We start from the raw sequence: 26,311 nt of genomic DNA on the forward strand, positions 1-26,311 counted from the left end.
CAGAAGAGCAGTATCGTGCCGCCATTTGTCGCGCTGCCGGGAATGACGGCTGTTGCCTTCAATACCTTGAAGCATGCTTGCGCGTCTTCGCCCGCCTTCTTTTTGCGGCTTCTTGCTGTTTTTTGCTTGATTAGCCATTTTACTCACAGGAGCTTTTAAACAACATTTCATGTAAAGTAGGCAAATACTAGGTGTTAGTTGCTATCGAAAGCAAATATTTGCATGATAATTTGCCTTAGAGGCCCATGTCACATGCAAGACTACTCAGACAACAAACGTCCCGAACCAATGCGAATATAAACTGTTATTTGCTATCGCAAGTTATTTGCTTTTTGTTATTTGTTATTTGCTTTCCAACGAACATGTTGTTTCTCTTTCCGTATGTCTGTCGCTATTACACTTAGAAGCTCACTATATTCTTACTCTTTCCTTGGCCATTTGCCAAGTTCTTCCTCGACTCTAACGACTATATTAGTTATTTGTGCACCGTTAAAATGTGGACTGGCCATTTTGCCTACCTTTCTCTCTTTGCCAACTAGATATTCAAAATGATGCGTTTATGGTCCCTCCCTGTGCTGCTATATATATACCCTTCCTCGTCAATGACCATTTCTCTCATCTTATCATGAATTCCTTCTGTCATCAGACAGTAATCAATGGTCGATTGCCGGTTTCCCACTTTCCACGGAATCTGCCCTTCACATTTATGCCCTGTATTGTCGATAATGAGGTTATGTTGCGCACAAATACCTAGAATTGAATTCCCGTTTTTGTCGGTATAGCCACTAAATCCTGTATGTGGGCACTCATGTCAACGGATAGGAGAATTTCTGCATTATTCCTGGAGATGTCCTACCGCCACTCTTTTATCGCCTTTTACCCTCTCCACAATTGCTTCTGAGCACCTAGCCAGGTTTGAGTCGCCGGCAATAATCACCATTTCACTCTCTCTTACCTCTCCCTGCTTCCCTTTGTCCTTTTCCGCATGAATCGGATTCGACAAGGGGCACTGACCCCTGCGTTCCTGCTTTTTGTGTGTGGCGGCCTCAAGGTAGGTGCCGCTCTTTCCAGCTAGCTCCTCCCCACGTTGTATGCATTCCATGTGACACTACTTCTCCTGTCACGTCGGGGGACTGCGTTCCATTGTCACGCCCATTTTCGTTCCCAATGGCGGCCCTGTTCAGCTTTCCCTCGGCTGCTTGAAGTTTTTCTTTCACTACCTTCCGTGCATGACGCTCCCTATTTAGATCATTTCTGAGCTCTTCAACCTGTTTGACAAGCTCTTCCTGGAAAGCCCCCATTTTCTCCAGCCTAGCACCAAAATCATAGTGTGTCGGTTCCCTCTCCATTATCATCCGTCCCCTCATCTGCCTTGAGGGACCCCCCGCACACTGCACGCTTTGCCGGCTTTATTGCCATGTATTGCACGGCTTTTTCTAATGCAAATACTATAATACTATAATACTGCAGAGCACTTGCCTTCTAGCAGAAAACCGATACGCACAGGCTCTAAATCCTTAAAATGTCGCAAAGTAATTCTCAACAATGTTTTAAAAGCAATCAATGCCGCACAGAATTAAGATATGAAACGTATCCCCACGTGTTCAACCACGCGGCCACGCTCTTACTTTCCTACTAAAGCAATATTTCCGATACCAAAGCACACACAGTAAAACCACTAATAGTTATTATTCTTGTCACTTCCTAGCTACGATTTAGAGGCTATAAAGACTTAACGTCCCACCCGGTTGCACGTAGTGAAAGTGAAAGTGAAAGTTTATTTTCTTTTCAACGAAAAGAGGGCGCCAAGATAAAAGGCAAGAGCCTGACAAGGTCCCGGTCACCCGTAAAACAGCTGGCATTGTGCACAAGCACTTCACAACAAATACACAATGAATTTCTAAAGTATTGTAAAAGCTTGAAGCAGTAAGTTAACATGCACAAAATTTGTTCAAGAAAAAAATAAATTGAATACACAACTTATCGTATGAGCGGTATAAAGATACCAATATATTTTTTTTTACAAACATAAATATATCAGTCCTAAAACACAGAAACAATATCACACAGCTTACAACATGTGCGTTATGGAAAAAAAATACATTTGAAAGGTAGTAAAATAAATACAAAGTATGTCGACTAAATAAATATGATTCCGTTTGTTCCAATAGGTACCTTTTAATTGTAGATTTAAAATGTTTTTGTGGAAGGTAATATTCAGTTTCAAAGGGAAAGTTATTTATTACCGTGGGAATCTGGTAGCTTAGTGTTTGCTTGCCATAATTGATGCGTGTGATAGGAACAAGCTTACGTTTCGTCCGAAATGCATAACGGCTGCTGGAATTATCTGGACAAGAAAAGAACAATCTATGATGATGGATGTACTTAAGTAGACAGAAGTTGTATACTTCTTTTACTTTAAGGATGCCATATTTCTGAAATAGCGGTGACGTAGGTAAATCTGAAGGTCTGCCATGAAACCCCTCAATAGCACGCATAGCGCGTTTCGAATTGAAATTAGTTTGATGTAATTGCTGGATGTTGTAGTTCCCCATACAAGGATACAGTAAGATAACCTTGAGTACAGAAGTGCCTAATACATGGATATCTTTAACCAGGGGGGCAACAAATGAGATATCTTATACAAACAGCCGACTGTTTTACTTAAATCAGACATTAATTTGGTGGTATGAAAATTCCAAGAAAGATTCTCATTGAACCAAACACCAAGAAATTTCTGGTTTGAAACACGCTTTAATTCAGTATGTTCGTAGAAAATGTTCAGAGTGATACTTTCTACTGTATTAATAGGATGAAAAATTATGTAGTTAGTCTTTGATAAATCGAGGCTTAGCCTATTCGTCAATAACCAGTTATGTAGCTTTCTTAAATATGCATTTGCCGTAGCCTCCATTTGGGACAAGGAGTGGGATGAAAAAAATATATTCGTATCGTCAGCGTACATGACCAGATTAGGCGATTCGGATATGCTATTGATATCATTTACGTATACTAAAAACAATAACGGTCCTAATATAGATCCTTGAGGAACACCATGCTGAATTGCCAATTTCTCTGAGGGTATGCCATTAACTTGAACATACTGTAATCTGTTATTTAAATAGTTCTTTATCAAGTCAGATGCAATACCACGTATGCCATAACTGTTGAGCTTGCGTAGCAGGGTATTGTGATGAACGCAATCGAATGCCTTTCGGAAATCTAAGAAAAGACCAAGAGTGTACTGTTTCATTTCGATATTCTTAATAATTTTTCTTTTACTGTGAAAAGCGCCTGCTCTGTTGATTTGTTTTTAAGAAATCCATACTGCGAGGAAGTAATAACACTGAACTTATGGAAAAAATTCTCGAGACGAGTAATAATGACACCTTCAAAAACTTTTGATATGACGGGTAGAACAAAAATGGGTCTATAATTCGATGTCATTCTTTCCCCCCACTTTTGTAAACTGGACATACACGTGCTATCTTCAGCCGATCTGGGTAGACTCCGCTTTCTAACATACGATTTGCGATGTAACACAAGATGTCACATATTAAAGAAGATACATGCTTCAAAGGAACCGCTAGTATACCATCATGCCCTGGTGAAACATGATTTTTTACCTTATGTATTAATGAAGCTATTTCATGAGTAGTAGTTGGCATAATCGCAATAGAATTTTGTAAGGGAGTGATTAGATTAGAAAGTGCGTCTGGTATTGATGGCGTACATACAGAATCCGCTACATTAATGAAAAAGCATTGAAAGTGGTTGCGAGATCAGAGCCTGTAAGTTCGCCATTGACTGTCATAATAGTAAAGGGCGGGTCTGGATTACATTTATTAGTTAAAAAGGCAATTTCACGCCAAACGTTTCTACTGTCAGAATGTACTTTGGTAAACCGATCAATATAGTAAGTAGAAGGGTTGAAATCTGGGCCAGTTGGTACATACTTGAACGAGAAAACCAGTCAAAAACACAAAGGACAAGATGAGATGTTCACACCACAACGACTAGTAAGTAGATTTAGATTTAGAGATAAATAGATTTAGACTAGAAGTAGTAAGTAGATTTAGATATTTTAACATCCTGGTTAAGTTTATTTCTGTATTTTTTAAATTCAATGAGGGTATTGGCATCACGGCTCTTGATAAACTTGTGATACAAATGGCTTTTCGTTTTAATTCTCTTGTACAGTTCCTGAGTCATCCAAGGCTGTTTAAACTTTTTGCAAGTTTTAGTTTCTTTTAGTGGAAAGGCAGTGTCGTAGCACCAAAGAAACTGTTTAATAAATGCATTATATGCTTTGTTTACGTCAGTTGTATCGTACACATTATCCCAATGTGAACTTTCTACTAATGTTTTGAACACACTCATCGTGTTAGCATTAATTACTCTGTATAACCGTGGGACATTCACATCTGTGTCGTGAATGACAGGCAGGAAGCAAAAGATTGGCAAATGATCGCTGATGTCAAGGAACAGGACACCAGAGATAATGTTGTTAGACAACAGATTTGCAATACATACGTCTAGTAGACTACTTGTTTCAACAGTTACCCTTGTGGGTAAAGATATGCAATTCCAGCAGGCAAATGATGCAACGGTATCATTGAATTGCGTTGCACATGAATCGTTCGACAATAAGTTAATATTTATGTCACCCATAATAATAAATACGCATCCGGTAGAAGTGAGATACACCAGTAAATTTTCGAAGTCGAAGAAGTGCTGTTTGTTACCGGTGGGAGGTCTGTATATTGCAACGACCACTACATTTCTAGTAGATACAGTAATGCATTCCACATTAGAATCTAGTTCGCAAAATTCATCTATTACAGAATGTTTGTACAATTTATTTACATACACAGCAAGACCACCACCCTTGCAGCGAAGCCTTAATAATCCATTATAAGTGTAATTGTCAAAGCGAGGATGATCCTCATGGGATGTTAGCCATGTTTCTGTGAACACCAAAAAATCAAATTTATGCTTTGTGGACGCAAAAAACAAGTTCAGATGGTCACCCTTGTGTTTGATACTTTGAGCATTAAAAGGAATAGCACTGACCTCTTTCTCCAGAGAGCCGAGCTTCGTTTTGAAATCTTCAACATTATAGCCAGCACAAGTTGGCTCGCAGTTCATGATGGTGTGACAGTCCATCTTAGGGAACGGACCTTACCTAGTCATTTTTTCCAAATCACCATGATCGGTGATCCTCAGAGCGTCAGTCAGTTCACTTTGACGTGCGAACACCTTACCCCCTATAGTCCAGACATATTTCCATGACACTAATTTCTTACGTGCAATGGCAGCACCTAACAACTGCTTATTAAACTGAGATAGATGCTCATTAACATAGACAGCCCCTCCATCCGGGGAACCAAGCATACTGTTATTAAGTCTCTGTTTCCTTGCCTTAGAAAAGAACATGTTCCTTTTTTCTCGTCGAACAAAACGAACTATAATGTTCGTCTCGACCGAGTTCCGAGTGGGAATGCGGTGGCATGTGTCGATGTCTAATTCACTGACTGGTTCGCCAACAACTTCACCAATTTGTTTTATGACATCAACAGGCTCTGAATTTCCCTTGACACCCTTTACTTCCAAATTGTTGAGCCTCGTGTACTGTTGTAGCTCTTCAACTTGTCGTGTCAACCGCTTGTTCTCGCTCCTCATACCTTCATTACACTTAACAAGTTCGCTAACTTCTTTTCTCAGTGCCTTAACCTCAGGGGTGATCTTCTTCGTCTCATCGCAAGTGTCGCTGCAGAATTTCATGCTCTCTTTCACAGAACGAAGTTCTAATCTCATTTCACGCTTAAAATGGTCGAAGGCGTTTGCTAAATCCTAGACATATCAAAAAAAGAAGAATGACAAATTGAACAATAAAAAGTGGGAACTGTAAGTGTGGCAGCAGTGCGCAGTGCGTAGAAAGAACAAGAAGTTGCTACTAGCGGGTGCTTACCTGCAAAAGCAGAATACTTTTATTAGATGCTCGCGCGGCCTGCGCACTGCTGCCAACTAAGAGGACAGATGAGGGTGCATCCGCACTTAAAGACCCAGGGCAACAGCTGGCCCACGCCGATTGGTTGGTCGATGCTTGTAACACCGATCAGTCGGCACGCGCTGAACAGAGGGTGCTCCTTGCGGCGATCTACGGCGTTAGCTTGTGATAGCTAGGCCAATTCAACACAGCATGTGTTGAAGCACGTGCTGCAAAAGGACGCTCTGACTATCCTGCAAAACCAAAAGTACACGAAACACACTCGCGCCCACGAAAATAGAGAGAGACCATTTAAAGAAAACTGCCAAATTATTATTTCAAGGCCAAAAGCAGCAAATCAAACACAGAAGCAAGCTAAAAGCATGCACAAATAAATTATGATTTTGTCGCTGCCACGGAGCCCTGAAAAGCACGTCCATCCGCCACAAAATCATCACTCCTTCTCTTGACATAAGGTCCCTCAATAATATTAAAGTACCGAAAGGCTTTCATCCAGCCGACGACGCCAGCGATAGGCTGATCGGTGGCATGTAACCTTGCTCCGCCCCTCTTCCACCATGATAATTCCTGCGCGCCGGGCGAAGTCCGTGCGTTTCGCCTGTTGTGCTATTCACATTGCTGCGATAATTGCTGTGTGGTTGGATGCCAAAACCGGACGAAGGATGGCAAGAAGTTATTTTGCATCCTGCGCGGCAACCAGAACCTAATCAGAAAAAAAGTATGGCTGCACAGAATTGGACGGGCGGACTTTGAACCGTCGGTAACTGCACGACTATGGAAGGCAAGTAACATACAACGAAACAAAGGTGCGATAGAAAGTATACACGTGCGTGTGTCGAGCTGTGATAGTATTTCACTCGCGCGCATTAATGTTGATGGCCGATGTTTGTGGAGATTGTTGATTTTAGTGCATTATGAGCCCGTTGACTTATCAAGTGCAGTATAACCTAGCATGCAAGTAAATAGTGGGGCAGAAGCGCATTAACTCACTGACAAATATTCACATTGCGTTACGTGCGATAAAAAATAACAACCTTCAGCAGCTAATTCTACTTTCACACTTTCCTGTGTTAGTGCGTGCGTTGTCAACGGCGCTTTACAATATGTCCAAAAAGTCATTTCCAACTCTCATTTCCAACTCTCAATATGTCCAAAAAGTTATTTCCAATATCCTAATCTTATTTTCTGTATTGCATACGTGAATAAACATATACCTAAGTGCCTGCATTACTCTGCTTTTGAAAACAAGTGCTGCATAGCCATTGCTAGTGGCCATCAAATAATAAAGTATAATACAATATATCAAAGTATACTACATACAGCTGCGAGCTCGTTCCTTCCAAGTTTCCCTTACACTCGAAGATGTTTCAGTAATCACCGATGCCATTTTACTGATGAAAAACACACAACTGCAAATTAATATAAGAAAAACACCAATAGCGACACACGGATTGCCATCAAAACACAGTGCAGTGATAGCTAGGACAATCCGCGTGCGTTTCGCATAAGGGCCCTCTAATTCTTATGTGGCTTTAGCGGTGCACGGAGGCGAAAAGGCATAAACACAACAATGCGCGTCATGATTGAAGTTTACGTGGCGACGTCGCCCTGTTCACGAGAACAGTCAACCGCATTCACACACGCGCACACACTACGCTCGATGTTGGTTTGCTGTGAGATCAGATCGCGCTGGCAGCCCGAACACGATCGAGGAGACTCGCTGACACGACCCATACCGCCGCTTCAGAATGTCTCGACGGTTGCACTACCTCGTAGCACTGAACCACAAAACACAACAGACGTTGTGTAATCGCTACACGACAGACACACTCAGCGGCAAGAAGACTGTTGGCGCACTCGTTTCTATACGCACCCTGGACGTTGTTTAGTTGCCGCGAGGGCCGCACGTTTCAGTGACGTTATGTCGAAAGTTTTTCGGTTCAAGCGACTGTCAGCCATCTTTTTTACACGAATTCTTCGTTCAAAGTAACCGCTATGTGTACGGAGCACGCTTAGAAGCAAAAGAATTCACAGAGCAAACGGGATTAAGCGCAAGCAATCACCATGGCTTGCGCGGTGATTGAGCGGAAAGGAACTGTAAACATGCGGAATCGAGGCGATCAAGCATTCATTGCGCTCTCTTGAGCCTTTATCTTTCAGCGCTCATTTGAAATTAAAGGACCAGATTTAGCAGTTTGGGCCCTTCTTTTGTTCTTCCCCGCTCTCAGGTACCAGTAGGTTTATTTCCGCGCATGTGCAGATATTTTTTTCATCTCACGAATGCAGCGGCGCCACGGTTTAGTGTGGGCGCCGTCTGCTACAGGAACTTTTTAGGTGGCGCGTGCGGCAGATGTCGCTACTTTGAAAATTATAGAGGGACACTATCTTGGGGGGGGGGGGGGGGGGGGGAAGGGATAGCGCCGCCATCTAGGAGCGATGAAGCGAAGTACTGCATCATGACAATAGCGAGCGTAGACAGTGAGCGCTTCGGTATACTCTCAGCGAAGCGGAGGCTCCAACGTGGTGTAGCCTGATGTAGGCGGTGTAGGCCTTCTTCTGAGGTGACGACGCAGTTTCTGCACATGGTTTGTCTTTTGTGCGAAGCAGCGTGTAGCTGCTAGGACTCATTTGCGCGTTCGCGGCGCGCGCTGCGAACTCTGCCACTCGCATTCCTGAAGCTGAGCGCGTTGCAGCTCAACAGGCTGCCCAAAACACTACGGAGCCGGTCCAAAATGCTCGTAGCGTCGCCGAAGCGACTCGGCAGCAGGACACCGCTCGCCAACAGGACGCCGCGCGCGATGCAAACCTACAACATGGTCGCCAAGCCGTAAATCATGCGCCTTTCGCTGCAGCGTACCTTAAGTCCACGAAGCAAACATGCAACAGCAGTCGTGAAGACACGTTTAACTTTCGTGTTCTACCTAATTCTATTAAAGAAAGATCAACCGTACCCATTCCTTTATTCTGTCGCCGGTTCAATGTACAAAGAAAAAAAGTTACTTGAAACTCCGCTTTGTAAGGTCAGAATAAATTTAAGTGCTTTGGTCGTACACTCCCTGGCTCGGTCATTATGTTTTATCCAAAGGGGTGTATTCGACATTTTGTGTGATTACGTTCTGGCTATTGAACGTTTAATAAAAGTGGCCGTTCTTGCTGGTAGTTGCTTTGGAAAGATAGTCACACGGGACACTTTCAAACGTGATCGATCCCGATCATGATGAAAGGTGCGCCTGGGTGTAACTGAAGCCGTGACAAACATAAATGGAATGAAGCAAAAAATATAATTTTGTGTTGCAGAAAGAATAAAAGATTTTAGTTCGTAGACAAACGCCACCTAGGACTAAATTTGGACATCGCACAGCAGGATATCAAAATTTTATAGTGCAAGTCTAAAGCTCCCACTAATGCTTGCCTGTGCTACCGGGGCTTAGCGGAGAGACGAGAACTAGGAGTCGGATTCCTGATTAATAAGAATATAGCTGGTAACATACAGGAATTCTATAGCATTAACGAGAGGGTGGCATGTCTTGTTCTGAAACTTAATAAGAGGTACAAAATGAAGGTTGTACAGGTCTACGCCCCTACATCCAGTCATGATGACCAGGAAGTCGAAAGCTTCTATGAAGACGTGGAATCGGCGATGGGTAGAGTGAAAACAAAATACACTATACTGATGGGCGATTTCAATGCCAAAGTAGGCAAGAAGCAGGCTGGAGACAAGGCAGTGGGGGAATACGGCATAGGCACTAGGAATAGCAGGGGAGAGTTACTAGTAGAGTTTGCGGAACAGAATAATATGCGGATAATGAATACCTTCTTCCGCAAGCGGGATAGCCGAAAGTGGACGTGGAGGAGCCCGAACGGCGAGACTAGAAATGAAATAGACTTCATACTCTGCGCTAACCCTGGCATCATACAAGATGTGGACGTGCTTGGTAAGGTGCGCTGCAGTGACCACAGGATGGTAAGAACTCGAATTAGCCTAGACTTGAGGAGGGAACGGAAGAAACTGGTACATAAGAAGCCGATCAATGAGTTAGCGGTAAGAGGGAAAATAGAGGACTTCCAGATCAAGCTACAGAACAGGTATTCGGCTTTAACTCAGGAAGAGGAAATTAGTGTTGAAACAATGAACGACAATCTTGTGGGCATCATTAAGGAATGTGCAATAGAAGTCGGCGGTAACTCTGTTAGACAGGATACCAGTAAGCTGTCGCAGGAGACGAAAGATCTGATCAAGAAACGCCAATGTATGAAAGCCTCTAACCCTACAGCCAGAATAGAACTGGCAGAACTTTCGAAGTTAATCAACAAGCGTAAGACAGCTGACATAAGGAAGTATAATATGGATAGAATTGAACAAGCTCTCAGGAACGGAGGAAGCCTAAAAGCAGAGAAGAAGAAACTAGGAATTGGCAAGAATCAGATGTATGCGTTAAGAGACAAAGCCGGCAATATCATTACTAATATGGATGAGATAGTTCAGGTGGCTGAGGAGTTCTATAGAGATTTATACAGTACGAGTGGAACCCACGATGATAATAGCAGAGAGAATAGTCTAGAGGAATTCGAAATCCCACAAGTAACGCCGGAAGAAGTAAGGAAAGCCTTGGGAGCTATGCAAAGGGGGAAGGCAGCTGGGGAGGATCAGGTAACAGCAGATTTGTTGAAGGACGGTGGGCAGATTGTTCTAGAAAAACTGGCCACCCTGTATACACAATGCCTCATGACCTCGAGCGTACCGGAATCTTGGAAGAACGCTAACATAATCCTAATCCATAAGAAAGGGGACGCCAAAGACTTGAAAAATTATAGACCGATCAGCTTACTGTCCGTTGCCTACAAAGTATTTACTAAAGTAATTGCAAATAGAATCAGGAACACCTTAGACTTCCGTCAACCAAAGGACCAGGCAGGATTCCGTAAAGGCTACTCAACAATAGATCATATTCACACTATCAATCAGGTGATAGAGAAATGTGCGGAATATAACCAACCACTATATGTAGCTTTCATTGATTATGAGAAAGCGTTTGATTCAGTCGAAACCTCAGCAGTCATGGAGGCATTGCGGAATCAGGGTGTAGACGAGCCGTACGTAAAAATACTGAAAGATATCTATAGCGGCTCCACAGCCACTGTAGTCCTCCATAAAGAAAGCAACAAAATCCCTATAAAGAAAGGCGTCAGGCAGGGAGATACGATCTCTCCAATGCTATTCACAGCATGTTTACAGGAGGTATTCAGAGACCTGGATTGGGAAGAATTGGGGATAAGAGTAAATGGAGAATACCTTAGTAACTTGCGCTTCGCTGATGATATTGCCTTGCTTAGTAACTCAGGGGACCAACTGCAATGCATGCTCACTGACCTGGAGAGGCAGAGCAGAAGGGTGGGACTAAAAATTAATCTGCAGAAAACTAAAGTAATGTTCAACAGTCTCGGAAGGGAACAGCAGTTTACGATAGGTAGCGAGGCACTGGAAGTGGTAAGGGAATACATCTACTTAGGACAGGTAGTGACTGCTGATCCGGATCATGAGAGTGAAATAATCAGAAGAATAAGAATGGGCTGGGGTGCGTTTGGCAGGCATTCTGAGATCATGAACAGCAGGTTGCCATTATCCCTCAAGAGAAAAGTTTATAACAGCTGTGTCTTACCAGTACTCACGTACGGGGCAGAAACCTGGAGGCTTACGAAAAGGGTTCTACTTAAATTGAGGACGACGCAACGGGCTATGGAAAGAAGAATGATAGGTGTAACATTAAGGGATAAGAAAAGAGCAGATTGGGTGAGGGAACAAACGCGCGTTAATGACATCTTAGTTGAAATCAAGAAAAAGAAATGGGCATGGGCAGGACATGTAATGAGGAGGGAAGATAACCGATGGTCATTAAGGGTTACGGACTGGATTCCGAGGGAAGGGAAGCGTAACAGGGGGCGACATAAAGTTAGGTGGGCAGATGAGATTAGGAAGTTTGGAGGGTCAACATGGCCACAATTAGCACATGACCGGGGCAATTGGAGAAGTATGGGAGAGGCCTTTGCCCTGCAGTGGGCGTAACCAGGCTGATGATGATGATGATGATGATGAATGCTTGCCACTTTCCAGCCTATGGATACCACTTCCAGCTGGAAGACGCTGCAACAAGTTGTTTTCATCGGGCTCGGGAAAACTTCCACTTGAAGTGCTAATTCAAGCTGGAAGGTTGGCTGAGCTTGATTCTATTTCCTGCTGAAAACGGCCATGTCCACATATTTTCAGCTGCTTTGGAAAATGTTCATTTGGAGAGCTAATGATAATTGAATATCTGGCTGGAAAATCTCTTTTCAGCAGGGAATTCACATTGAGTTTTTCACGTGGTATTGTAGCCCTCATTTATGGTTTTACTGCCGATGTACATGGGGGCGCACAGCAGGAAGTGCTTATCAGCGCAGAGGCTGCATCTATGCTACTCAGATGGGTGTTCAAAAGCTTTCTTGAGTATGCTGCACTACAGACCACCGATACAACAAATCATCTACAGGGCTATGCTTAAGGAACAATTAAACCGCATTCTTGTAGCATCCTCGCAATGTACGCTGCGTTTGACTATTAAAAATGATACAATGTCCCCACTTCCTACTCACTTTTTATATTTTCTTCATTTCTCCCCTATCCTTTAATACCGCCACTGAAATTACCACGGGTCTCTCACAATTTCTTTTAAGGGGACGTGAACAAAACTCAAATTTTCACATGCTTTTACACCATGCGAATGCCTCGGAGTTCACCCACTTTCAGAAGCTGTTTGGCGTTATTTGAAAGCAAACAGCGTTAAAAAGCGGAGAAAGTAAATCGCTTTATGAAACAGGAAGAGAAAAGACAATGCGCTGTTTTTTATCTAGTGATAGGTGGCTTATAAACCTTAGAAGGATAAGAAAAAAGAAAAAGAAATCTATGTACAAAAATTCACGCAGAAACTCTGGGAGTTGTCTAAGCATGCGCAAGCATTGTGCCACTTGCTCATCTCCACTCAGCCCGGTGTCATTATCAGTGTTATGAAACAATCAGGCCGGTACAAACGACAGTGCTGTGTCGGCTCGAACTGGTATGGATAGCGGCGCAAGGAGCAAAGCAAAGTACTGCAGGTGGCGGTGCCGCCAGGTGCGCTGATAACGCCCCAGCAACATAAGCCATTGTCGCTCTTTAGTACCTTATCCATCCTCGTCGAACCATTATAAACCGTGACAAGATGTACTCAGGCGGCGGCTTCGTATGGCACCTCCGCGCAGGCCGCACCTGGAAAGCGATCTGCCATGCCGACAAAGAGTGTTGACTGCTGATAGCTTCGCGCGCTGTGTTCTCACCGCATACTTAGCATGGAAGAGAGACGCGCGGGCCCGTATATTGAAAGCGATCTGCGAAAGTGGCAGAGTGACGCGTCTGCTGGGGGCTCCGTGAGCGCTGTGTTCTCGCTGCTTCGTTGTCGTTGAAGCGAGAGGCTGCAGGAAGGTGAATTCGCTCGCTCCTGCGGGCGCTATCTCGAATGCGGTCGTATTGCGGGGGGGGGGGGGGGGGGGGGTGGACGGAAGGACAGGGTTCTCGTCGGGTAAGCATAGAAATGCTTACGCATTTAACAATCAGAACGGTGACAAAGTTTGAAGCTCAATGACTGCCTAATCTCGCAGGCAAGCGATTGGGATTCCTATCGCTGAGCCTCGCAGACAAAACGATGGCACATGAAGCTTTCCATGCTCGTTGCTCGCGAAAAGTCCTCAGGACGCGCGCAATTTGATAATTCGGCTCACACCAGCACTCTGATCAGGCTCTCAGGGCATTGGAATGGAATAACGTCTCGTTTGCCCGATGTAAGAACGGCCACACAAGAGTCGCGCGCCGTACCCCGACTTGTTTAGGGAGAAAAAAATTGCCTTGTGTGACTGTTTTCATCGAGCTTGCATTGTTGACAATCCGGCATAGTGACCCAAGTTTGTTCTTTGCTGCGAAAAGGCGCGTCCTGTAGCCTCCTTCATTTTGTGGGAAAGACCATGAAATACGCGCTTACTACAAGCTTTGATCTGTAATTTTTTTTCCCGATCTGGCGAATAATTGGCGTAAACAGTGCAAGGCTGTCCCCGCAGTGCTTCTCACGCAGTCGTTGGGAAAACTGGCTGTCGAGAGTCGCTGTGAGCGTTGAAGCTGTTTACTGCTTGATTATCACATGACCAAAGAAGGGCGTTTTTTTAAAGCAGCGCGCCTGATATGACACGTTTCACAATCTTTGTATGCCCAATGAAAAATATCTGGATCCCGCGCACTGTGTGAATCGATGTACTGTACTGGTTGCATGAATTGACAATAACTGGTGGTAACGTTTACGGCCGATGTTTAGGTTCTTCAGCATTTATTGGGATCCTAAAGGGATGAGTTAATGCTAAACGTTACCTTGCGTGCGCCACTTAAAAGCTAACTGCAACAAAATTTTCGAACGCGTAAGAAGCCCAGTTTCAGATTATTTATACATACAGTATAAATAATCTGAAATCTCTAGCCTTGTTGGAAAATTTTACGCTTGAAATGCGAGTGGGCGCGTCACAAAATGCTCCCACATATTGATGTTTTTTCTGACCAAAACTGAAAAAAAGAAAAGAAAGAACAACGCCGCCATTACAACTTGCCGGAAGAGACGTATGACTTAGACTGTGCAGGACCAACGCCCGTCTTCCCTTCATCCCTTGCTTGTACCTTTTAAACGTGTATCAGCTACCAATTCTCGCACGTTTGCTGGCTACTTCGTAGAGTCAAGCGGGTTTTCTGCATCTGGTTGTTTACGCTCCACAAGCAGAGCATCAAATTATTCTGTTTCCGCTCGGAGGTGAAGAGCGCATTTGGACGAACAAGCTAAAGCGCGGGTATAGTCCGGCGTAACGTGACACCGGAATGGATGGCACAGTCCTGCTTCGAAGTGCCAGGTTTCAATGCGTACCCAGTACCTTCATCAAATGTGAAGAGATTTATTGGACTCGTCAAGCGACAGCCGGAAATGCAGCGGCAGCAACGATAGCTCAGCTATAGATCGGCGAATTGGCCGCGCGACACGCGATGGCAGCAGTACTTTCTTTAGCGTGCCGATCTTCTTCTGGCTTCTTCTGGCAAGCTGTTGAAAACCACCACTAGAACGACTGATGGGTGTATGCATTGTTTTATTGCTTTAGAGCATTGGTAGTAATGGTATAGCTTAATGTAATTCGAGCAGTGGTAATTTTGACAGCCCGCCGCCGCCAATAGCGGTCCAGCAACAGCACTGAAATCAGTTGCTAGGCTGGTTATTTTATATACGAAAGGCTAGTGACGTCGCTCCTCTCGTCGCAAGCTACGGTCGCCGCGGGAGCTTGCGCAACAGTAATCTTTACCGAGAAACTTTTGCAAGGAGTGCTACGTGTTCGGAATTTTAATCAGGAGCGCCTTATATTGAATTATCTGCTTCGGATTCTTATTTTGAGCTTGTCCTTTTGTGAAACGTATGCTGTTCTGTATGTTGTATGCGTGATCCCAAAGAATTTAACTGTTGCCTGGGTTTGTGTTTTTTCGCCCCATGCAGTTAGTTGTCCATAAAATTTTGTTGTCTTAAATAAATGAATAATAGCCGAACCAAAAACACAGGTGGAATACAAGCAGGCCCCGTAAAATACGGATCTGACACTGCAACCCCAGTTTTCAAGCATATTTACAACATCCTTTCGAGAAGCGGTGCTTTTCCTAAAGTTATGCAGGCTGTATGCGGGACGCTAATATATAAGAATGAGGTTATCGTGCAAAGGGAGAACATTTCCCAAGAAGAATTAGAGGCCGGCACGGGCTGGAGTACCGTCGGCTCGAAAAAACAAGCCATGGAGAAATCCGATACGAGCAGCTTGGGCGCCCACCTCGCCACCAAGCAGAAGCGCGTGCAGAAGCTGAAACAGCAGTTAATCAAGGCCATCATACCTTGCTGGTGAAGCAGCGCACTGACACGGACACAGTGAAGACACACAAGAAAAGGCGACACTCGACACTCTTGTGTGTCTTCACTGTGTCCGTGTCAGTGCGCTGCTTCACCAGCAAGGTATGATGATTACTCACCAACTAGTCCAACTTTCCACATTACTAATCAAGGCCAGCCGCATGCCATATCTACCGAAGGGTGGTCTCAAGATCATCATTCGCCCAAAGGGAGGCCTCAAGATTGGCGAATTAGGAGCGGCCCGAGTAGCCTCGTGCGTCTACGAAGCTGCTGGCATACCCGGGGAGCACAGGGAAGACGACACCGTGTGCCTCAACGTACATTAGCGTAGTGTGTACCCCCAGTGAAGCCAACGCAGACCGATACCAAAGAGTCGAGCGCCTCTTGATCAACGGCCAGGCCTATGAGACCAACGCATACGAATCGGCACCCGACTTAACTTCCAAAGGAGTCATTAGGGTTATACCTTTCGAAGATTTATCCCGGGACATCACCGCTCAGGTTGTTATTTCCAGGAATCCCACGGCAATCGTTGCGAAACGACTCAGCAATACCACCACGGTTATCGTGCTGTTTTCCGGACTGAAAGTTTTCTCCTTCGTCCGCTAGGGAGGCGCACTCATCAGGTGCACGTTGTACAGAAAACAACTCGACCTGTGCTTTCAATGCGGCAGACTGGACCACCGCATGGACGTGCTCCGGTCGTTAGCTCCGGCCGTTAGCAGCCCAACCGGATCACATCTGGCACACCTAGGGCAGAAATTAACGGAAATGCAAAATGTGCTCAAAGAACAAGCGGAAGCGTCGGCAACCTCACGCTGGTGGTCTCGACCATAATATCGAGACTTGACAAATTCGAAAACAACGTGGCCAACCTAAGTCTTAGGGTAGCCAAACTGCAGCCAGGTACCACCGCAGGGGGCCCCATGACTGGAGTAGCATCTATTCAAATCCACGACACCGCTACAAACACCGCAGCAGCATCCGGAGTCGTTCAGACGGCCACCCCACGACCAGACCAAAATAGGCAAACACGGTAAAAGAGGTGCAGTGACGTGCATTCCAGAGGAGTGACGTCATAGCCGCGGCAGACGCACTGGCGCCGGCACGTGCCCAGCTGTGCGCCTCCGTTGCGCAGTAGCCAAGTCTGACGCTGCACCGGAGCCGCTTGATTATCGCCTCTCATTTTGTGCGCATGCGCAGAGGTATCAGTATATGTAGCGGGGCGATTGCCAGTGTGGTATAGCCATGGAGAAGGAGAACGAAATTGCTGCTCAGCGTGGGAGAAGAACGGATAAGCTTAACTGATCTGATCCCGAAGTAGTTGCCTGACATTTAGCGGCTGAGCGTAGGAAGAACGAACAGAAGGCTGAACGTGCTGCGGAGACACCGGAGCAAAGGGAGGAACGTCTAGCAAAGCGGCGTCGCCAGGAGGCTGAGCGAGGTGCCTCAGCTCACGCTACGTATATCCTGGCAAAGCCGAGCTAAGCCACTGCTAATTTTATTATCTCCCTGTGATACAAGATGCCATCGAGGAGTTGTTCCGTAAATGAGTGAGTGTTTTACCTACGTGTCGGCGCCTCTCACACTGTACCGACGCCGCGCTCTCCACCGACCGTCGGCAGATAGTCGGCGTCGGTATACAGTGTGATGGATGCGCCGACACGAAGGGAAAAACGCTGTCGCCCACAGCCGGCAGACTGAAATCGGTGTCCGGTTGGCCTAGTGTGAGCGGGTCTTTATCAATCGGCATTCTCCAGGCACGCTGCTTGTGGTGGGGATGGTGGCCTGTCGTACAAGTCGGATTCGTCGCTTCCGCTGCCGCTTTCCTCTATAGAAATATGATGTTCGGGTGTTACTTCGTGAGGATCTAAATTCTGAGGACGCATGCGATATGAAATTATTTGTTCCAGCTCGCTCAGGTCTTCGAGCGACGACATCGGAAATCAGAAGCGCATGCTTGGCTACAGCAACACGGGCCGCGTATCAAGTGTAAAAGCGTCTTTTCGTTTTCGATGCGCTTGGTTTCGTTTTGACTATAGTCAAATACCAAAGCAGTTGGACAGGAAAATGCAAAACCATGTAGCTATTATCGCAGAACTTTGGGAAACATGAATCGCAAGAACCTCAACTTGATAAACAAAATAATACTTTCTCACAGCTACGGCCGCTCTGGTCGTCTGCCTCCCACAAGTGCTGCTGTATAATCGCTGTCGCGCTCACCTATCACCGTTTTCAGCATGCTTCTAGTGAACGACTTCATCCTCACTGCAGATCAAAAACTTCCGATAAAAAATGATCCCCGTCGTTTTCCGCATTACTACTTCATGATTAGACGCTCTGGCCGGTAAGCTTCCCATTGCACTAAAAAAAGCGGGTACCATGAAAATTGGTTGTCAGTCGCTCTAATTATTTGCCGCGTGCGAGTGCGTTGAGGCGCTTGCCACATTTACTTCTTGCAAAATCAATTATATGAACATATCGCGATGTCACACCGTCGTCAAAAATTACACATAAATATACTGATTCCTTTAGTCTTAAAACATTTTCTGAAGAAAATCGCTCACCTTACTTGTACGCTGTCCCTTTGCGTAAGAATGTGAACGCCAGTTGGCGAAATATGTCTACGCGTGTCCGTGTTGCAATCGCACAGAATGATAAAAAGAAGTGACTGTATTCTAAGTCCTCGAGTTAGACAGCTCTGCTAGCTGGAACAAACTGCAACACTGCTGCTCAGACCCTGCCAGCATGTGCCACCATTTTTCCGCACATAGCGATGGCAATACCTGTCAGTACGGGGTTTGTGCAGCTCAACCCCTGTTGAGCCCAGACGCGGCGCTGCACAACAGACCGAGATTAAGCGACAACGCCGACAAGAGCCTAGCTGATGCTGCTCGCGGCCATGGAGTTGTTTCTGTCAATGTGTATCTGCGCACGTCACGCCACGCACGTTTGCTTAGCCAGCTTATGTTTATTGCAATTCGTACTGCCACTAAAGCTACAAGTATTCGTATTTTCTAAAATATGCTGTCGCATTCGTTGTGTCGCCCTTGTGGTGAAATTATTCGCGAGTTTTTAAATAAATCCTTCCATGAAGTTGTCCAACGGTCAAATTCAAACCGATGACATCTAGTACAGAAGCCTGATATTGTAGCCGGATTATATCCGAAGCCAGATATAATCCGATCATAGCTTTGATATGTTAAATCCCTGAAAATATTATAAAATATTTTAACACTTCCTCATGCGCCAATATGTTAGTCGTTCCCGAATATAGTGCAGTAAAATAATTTCAGTCATGAGTTCCGCCTGCTAACCTCACGCGAGCAGTCAGGAGATAAAGAGCGGCGCACAATGACTCCACCGCTCTTTCATCTCTAACTCTCTCAGAAAGAATCTGTCCTTCATCGATTTAAACTGTGGTCGAATCGCCTTCTACCATTCTCTTTCGTAATACCAAGAGTGTTCTCACATGTCATGAACTTTGCTACTTCCTATATTTCATTCGACTCAGCTTGTACATAAACATGTTCACTGGGAGGAGAAATGGGTGGGTAGTTGATGCTTCGTCATTCCTCTTCGTAGTCGTTCACATTGCAAGTGCTAGAGGTAAGCACTACATAATATAAAAACCATTCTTAGCTGCGCCAGGTGTTCAACGACCCTACATGTATGTTGCACACCACGAACCCAGCGCGCCGCTCTGTGCGCTCATTGCGAACAAGAGCAACCCGTAAGACGTTACACGAAGGCGAGAACAAGGCGGGTGGTGATCTAATATCTTAAGCTTTATTTGATATCAAACGTATTTGGGAGTTCACAAAAGTGAGAAGTACAAGGAAAAACACGCACGGTGGAGGACTTCAACAAGTGCAAAATATACAAGCTCATCATTGCCAACTTACGTATTTCCTATTATGTAATAGCTTATTTGACAACAGCGTCTTATGCATGGCTGGATAAACAAAGAGGTCACCATTCTGCGAGATAAACGTGGTTTCCGTGGTGTCTCCTACGCCTTGTTCTTGGTTGGTGTGCAAACAGCACAATCCTATCCTTAAACTTACGTGTACATGTATACAAACCAGGCAACAGGTACTCCTTTGGTAGCAACTAATGCAGTTTAGGTATTTAAATGCTCTCAGCATGAAATGTCACGCAGCATATTCGGGCAGAAATCCTATCGCTTCTGAAAAATGGAAGCCAGGATGATATGCCGTAGGTCAGTCAAGGAGGTAATTAGACTACAAAACCCGGACATACCTTCCTCGTTGCTGGTGTAATTGACGCCTTCTTTACAAAAGCCTTTAGATTTTTGATAACTCAACAATTCGCACTGCTACTGCGCTTATAACTTTCTTCTTCGTTGCAAGACTCTGAAACTTCAGCAGTAACAAAATGAACAGAAATCTATTGTGGAGAGGCAATTAACCGCGACTTGTAAATGACATTGCAAACTCTCCGCCTTATGGTAATTGATGTGGTGTATAGTCTCAAAGTGTGCAGCGGTGGCGTAGAGGTAGAACACCCGCCTCGCGTGCAAGAGGTCCGTGGTTCGAATCTCGGTGCCGCGCAATTTTCCACCGGATTAAAAAAAAAAAAAAAAAAAATCCGCGTGTTGATAAAATTGCGTAAACAGGCCTGGAGTGTGGCCTGATGCCGGTGACCAGAACCGGTAACGCACTCCCTCACCAGAGCAGGATTGGCCACCCTGGTGCAGTACTTGGCCACAACCTCCTATATGAACACAACAATCAAACCCCGGCCCTCAGTCCCCAGCAGCTGCGAAGCAACTGACCACGGCGGCGGTCAGACCTGCGACGCTGCAGAGGGTGCTAAGAATCCCTGGCTCCGGACAGGCCGCCATTGGAATATGAACCTGGCAACGTTTAACGCAAGAACATTATCTAGTGAGGCGAGTCTAGCAGTGCTATTGGAAGAATTAGAGGGCAGTAAATGGGATATAATAGGGCTCAGTGAAGTTAGGAGGCCAAAAGAAGCATATACAGTGTTAAGGAGCGGGCACGTCCTGTGCTACCGGGGCTTAGCGGAGAGACGAGAACTAGGAGTCGGATTCCTCATTAATAAGAATATAGCTGGTAACATACAGGAATTCTATAGCATTAACGAGAGGGTGGCATGTCTTGTTGTGAAACTTAATAAGAGGTACAAAATGAAGGTTGTACAGGTCTACGCCCCTACATCCAGTCATGATGACCAGGAAGTCGAAAGCTTCTATGAAGACGTGGAATCGGCAATGGGTGGAGTGAAAACAAAATACACTATACTGATGGGCGACTTCAATGCCAAGGTAGGCAAGAAGCATGCTGGAGACAAGGCAGTAGGGGAATATGGCATAGGAACTAGGAATAGCAGGGGAGAGCTATTAGTAGAGTTTGCAGAACAGAATAATATGAGGATAATGAATACCTTCTTCCGCAAGCGGAATAACCGAAAGTGGACATGGAGGAGCCCGAACGGCGAGACTAGAAATGAAATAGATTTCATACTCTGCGCTAACCCTGGCATCATACAAGATGTGGACGTGCTCGGTAAGGTGCGCTGCAGTGACCACAGGATGGTAAGAGCTCGAATTAGCCTAGACCTGAGGAGTGAACGGAGGAAACTGGCACATAAGAAGCCGATCAATGAGTTAGCGCTAAGAGGGAAAATACAGGAATTCCAGATCAAGCTACAGAACAGGTATTCGGCTTTAAGTCACGAAGAGGACCTTAGTGTTGAAGCAATGAACGACAATCTTATGGGCATCATTAAGGAGTGTGCAATAGAAGTCGGTGGTAACTCCGTTAGACAGGATACCAGTAAGCTATCGCAGGAGACGAAAGATCTGATCAAGAAACGCCAATGTATGAAAGCCTCTAACCCTACAACTAGAATAGAACTGGCAGAACTTTCGAAGTTAATCAACAAGCGTAAGACAGCTGACATAAGGAAGTATAACATGGATAGAATTGAACAAGCTCTCAGGAACGGAGGAAGCCTAAAAGCAGTGAAGAAGAAACTAGGAATTGGCAAGAATCAGATGTATGCGTTAAGAGACAAAGCCGGCAATATCATTACTAATATGGATGAGATAGTTCAAGTGGCTGAGGAGTTCTATAGAGATTTATACAGTACGAGTGGCACCCACGATAATAATGGAAGAGAGAATAATCTAGAGGAATTCGATATCCCAGAAGTAACGCCGGAAGAAGTAAAGAAAGCCTTGGGAGCTATGCAAAGGGGGAAGGCAGCTGGGGAGGATCAGGTAACAGCAGATTTGCTGAAGGATGGTGGGCAGATTGTTCTAGAAAAACTGGCCACCCTGTATACACAATGCCTCAAGACCTCGAGCGTACCGGAATCTTGGAAGAACGCTAACATAATCCTAATCCATAAGAAAGGTGACGCCAAAGACTTGAAAAATTATAGACCGATCAGCTTACTGTCCGTTGCCTACAAAGTATTTACTAAGGTAATTGCAAATAGAATCCGGAACACCTTAGACTTCCGTCAACCAAAGGAGCAGGCAGGATTCCGTAAAGGCTACTCAACAATAGATCATATTCACACTATCAATCAGGTGATAGAGAAATGTGCGGAATATAACCAACCTTTATATATAGCTTTCATTGATTACGAGAAAGCGTTTGATTCAGTCGAAACCTCAGCAGTCATGGAGGCATTGCGGAATCAGGGTGTAGACGAGCCGTATGTAAAAATACTGAAAGATATCTATAGCGGCTCCACAGCCACTGTACTCCTCCATAAAGAAAGCAACAAAATACCAATAAAGAAAGGCGTCAGGCAGGGAGATACGATCTCTCCAATGCTATTCACAGCGTGTTTACAGGAGGTATTCAGAGACCTGGATTGGGAAGAATTGGGGATAAGAGTAAATGGAGAATACCTTAGTAACTTGCGCTTCGCTGATGATATTGCCTTGCTTAGTAACTCAGGGGACCAACTGCAATGCATGCTCACTGATCTGGAGAGGCAGAGCAGAAGGGTGGGACTAAAAATGAATCTGCAGAAAACTAAAGTAATGTTTAACAGTCTCGGAAGGGAACAGCAGTTTACGATAGGTAGCGAGGCACTGGAAGTGGTAAGAGAATACATCTACTTAGGACAGGTAGTGACTGCTGATCCAGATCATGAGAGTGAAATAATCAGAAGAATAAGAATGGGCTGGGGTGCGTTTGGCAGGCATTCGCAGATCATGAACAGCAGGTTGCCATTATCCCTCAAGAGAAAAGTGTATAACAGCTGTGTCTTACCAGTACTCACGTACGGGGCAGAAACATGGAGGCTTACGAAAAGGGTTCTACTTAAATTGAGGACGACGCAACGAGCTATGGAAAGAAGAATGATAGGTGTAACGTTAAGGGATAAGAAAAGAGCAGATTGGGTGAGGGAACAAACGCGCGTTAATGACATCTTAGTTGAAATCAAGAAAAAGAAATGGGCATGGGCAGGACATGTAATGAGGAGGGAAGATAACCGATGGTCATTAAGGGTTACGGACTGGATTCCGAGGGAAGGGAAGCGTAGCAGGGGGCGACAGAAAGTTAGGTGGGCAGATGAGATTAGGAAGTTTGGAGGGTCAACATGGCCACAATTAGTACATGACCGGGGTAGTTGGAGAAGTATGGGAGAGGCCTTTGCCCTGCAGTGGGCGTAATCAGGCTGATGATGATGATGATGATGATAGTCTCAAAATCCACCAATATAAAAGTCAAAATGTACCTAAGACTCACAGGTGATTTCGTATTCACGTGATCGTGGACTGTATATTCATAAACAATGCCCGGATATTCGAATGCCACATCGTCTTCATTAGATAGGAGGACTCCGAAGTACGACAAACAAATATTGTGCACTTAGAATTACCATAATACACACCATAATAGCACGAGCACTGAACTAATTTCTAAGAGGGAACAGGTGCCGTTGGTGCACCAACCTTATTTTATGAGAAAATCAGTCGGTTATGGGGTTTACGTGGCGTCTTAATTTCCAACTCACCAATACAGCTGCCTTTGTCTTCAACCATGCCTTCAGGGCAGTTGCACTCGGCTTTTTTGTTTTTGTAAACGCATTCCATATGCGGGTCCTTGTCCTTGCACTGTTTTTTCTCTATTGCGTTGCATGTTGTACGGTCTGGATAAAGGCATTGAATCGCAATCACAAAACAATTATTATTGATTCTTGACATCGAAGGAGCAGCCTAATTATCTACCTTTGACTTTCAGAACTTTATTGGCTAGACATTGGCATATAATACAATCTTCTTACAGGTAGACAATTTTTCCTCAAAATTTTTTTTTCACGATTGTTATTTTTTAACGTGGTCAAGCCGGTTGTTGCGTTTTCACGATATACCACGTGTGAGCTGTTTTGTGAATTCAAGGCTTGAAAGCTATAGTAAGCCGCATAGACTTGAATTGTAGGGCGTTACATTGATAAAATATTTGCGCAGAGCCAGCTTAGTCAATGAACTTGTCTATGTGCTTCGAGATAAGAATCAAATATTGGAACTGACAAGATCCCGACACGTGAAATACGATAGGCCGAAAGAACAAATTTACCGCCTTTAGTGGAACCGAGCAAGCTCGAACACTGCTTCAGTATGACTTGCAAAGGGAGTGACTACGAAGTTTTCCTATTATCTTGTAATTCAAGGAGTGTTTTAAGATTTCACGACTATCCGCACTTCCTATGTTACAGCGAAACTGTGTATCTGTACCGTCTAAGGAAATTTGCGTGTTGTTTTGGTAAGCAAAAAATCCCCATACGTGGGCCGATCCCGGAGATATTGCAATGCCGGGCGGACCAGCGGCAGAGGTGCTGTTTGCCATTAAGGGACCCACATATACAGCTTCGCTGGTCATCCTTCATCCCGGGAGGAAAGGGCACTGAGGTTTTACATTCATTTGCCTAGTATATAAACCTTTTCACTGGCTGGAATAAAGGGAGGAGAGGTTTTGCTTCGTTTTCCTCTTTATAGTCGTTCATATTAGAAGCGTTAAAGGTAAGCGTAGCGGAATGTTGAAACCCTTCCTTGCAGTGCCATGTGGTCAACGAGCTTAGATGAATTTCGTACACAACGAACATAGCGTGCCGTACGCTATATACGCTCATTGCGAAGAAAAGCAGCTCGAAAGAAGCGGCGCACGGGGAAGAACAGGGCTAGAGTTTATCACACATCTTAAGCTTTATGTTGCGAAACGTATTTGGCAGTTAACAAAAGTGAGAAATACATGGAAAAGAAACCACCCGGTGGACGGACTTCAACAAGGGCAACATATACAAGCTCATCATTGCAAAGTGACATAAATGGTAATATATAGTAGCTTCTATGACTACAATGCATGATGCATCGTTGGCTGAGTAACAGGTCACCATTCTGAGAGATAAACGTGGATTCCGTGCTGCCTCCCACGCCTTGTTCTTGGTTGGTGTGCAAAAAGCACAGTAATATCATTAAACTTAAGCGTACATGTACAAGCCAGGCAACGTGTACTCCTATGGTAGTAACTAATGCACTTCAGGTATTTAAGTGATCTCAGCACCAAATGTCACACAGCATATTCGGGCAGAAATGCTATCGCCGCTGAAAAATGGAAAGCAGGAAGATATGCCGTAGGTCGGTGAAGAAGGTAAATTAGAGTACGAAATCCGGAACTAATTTCCGCGTTGCTGGTGAAATTGAGGCTTTCATTAAAAAGCCTTTTGATTTTTGATAACAAACAGCCTGGAACTTTTACTGCGCTTATCACTTTCTTCTTCGTTGCAAGATTCTGAAGCTTCAACAGTAACAAAATCAACACAAATATATTGTGGAGAGGCAATTAACCGTCACTTGTAAAGGACATTGCACACCATCCGCCCTACTCAAAGCTATGGTAGTTGATGTGGTGTATCTGAACCTGGCAACGTTTAACGTTAGAACGCTCTCTAGTGAGGCGAGACTAGCAGTGTTATTGGAGGAATTAGAGGGTAGTAAATGGGATATAATAGGGCTCAGTGAGGTTAGGAGGACAAAAGAAGCATATACAGTGCTAAAAAGCGGGCATGTACTGTGTTACCGGGGCTTAGCGGAGAGACAAGAACTAGGAGTCGGATTCCTGATTAATAAGGAAATAGCTGGTAGCATACAGGAATTCGATAGCATTAACGAGAGGGTGGCATGTCTTGTTGTGAAACCTAATAAGAGGTACAAAATGAAGGTTGTACAGGTCTACGCTCCTACATCTAGTCATGATGACCAGGAAGTCGAAAGCTTTTATGAAGACGCAGAATCGGCGATGGCTAA

General features: G+C 44.8%; 1 protein-coding gene across 7 annotated transcripts in view; it reads right to left on the reverse strand.

Moving 5' to 3' along the window:
- Positions 1-26,311, reverse strand: part of LOC126531607 (uncharacterized) — a 95,808-nt gene that overhangs the window by 24,611 nt on the left and 44,886 nt on the right. For all 7 annotated transcript variants that reach the window (XM_072288458.1, XM_072288453.1, XM_050179214.2 and 4 more), the window contains one exon: positions 24,022-24,156. In XM_072288458.1, coding sequence (XP_072144559.1) covers positions 24,022-24,156 — 135 coding nt within the window. The remainder of the gene's footprint in view (positions 1-24,021; positions 24,157-26,311) is intronic.

The sequence above is a fragment of the Dermacentor andersoni genome, chromosome 5, assembly GCF_023375885.2.
Source record: "Dermacentor andersoni chromosome 5, qqDerAnde1_hic_scaffold, whole genome shotgun sequence".
Taxonomy (NCBI): Eukaryota; Metazoa; Arthropoda; class Arachnida; order Ixodida; family Ixodidae; genus Dermacentor; species Dermacentor andersoni.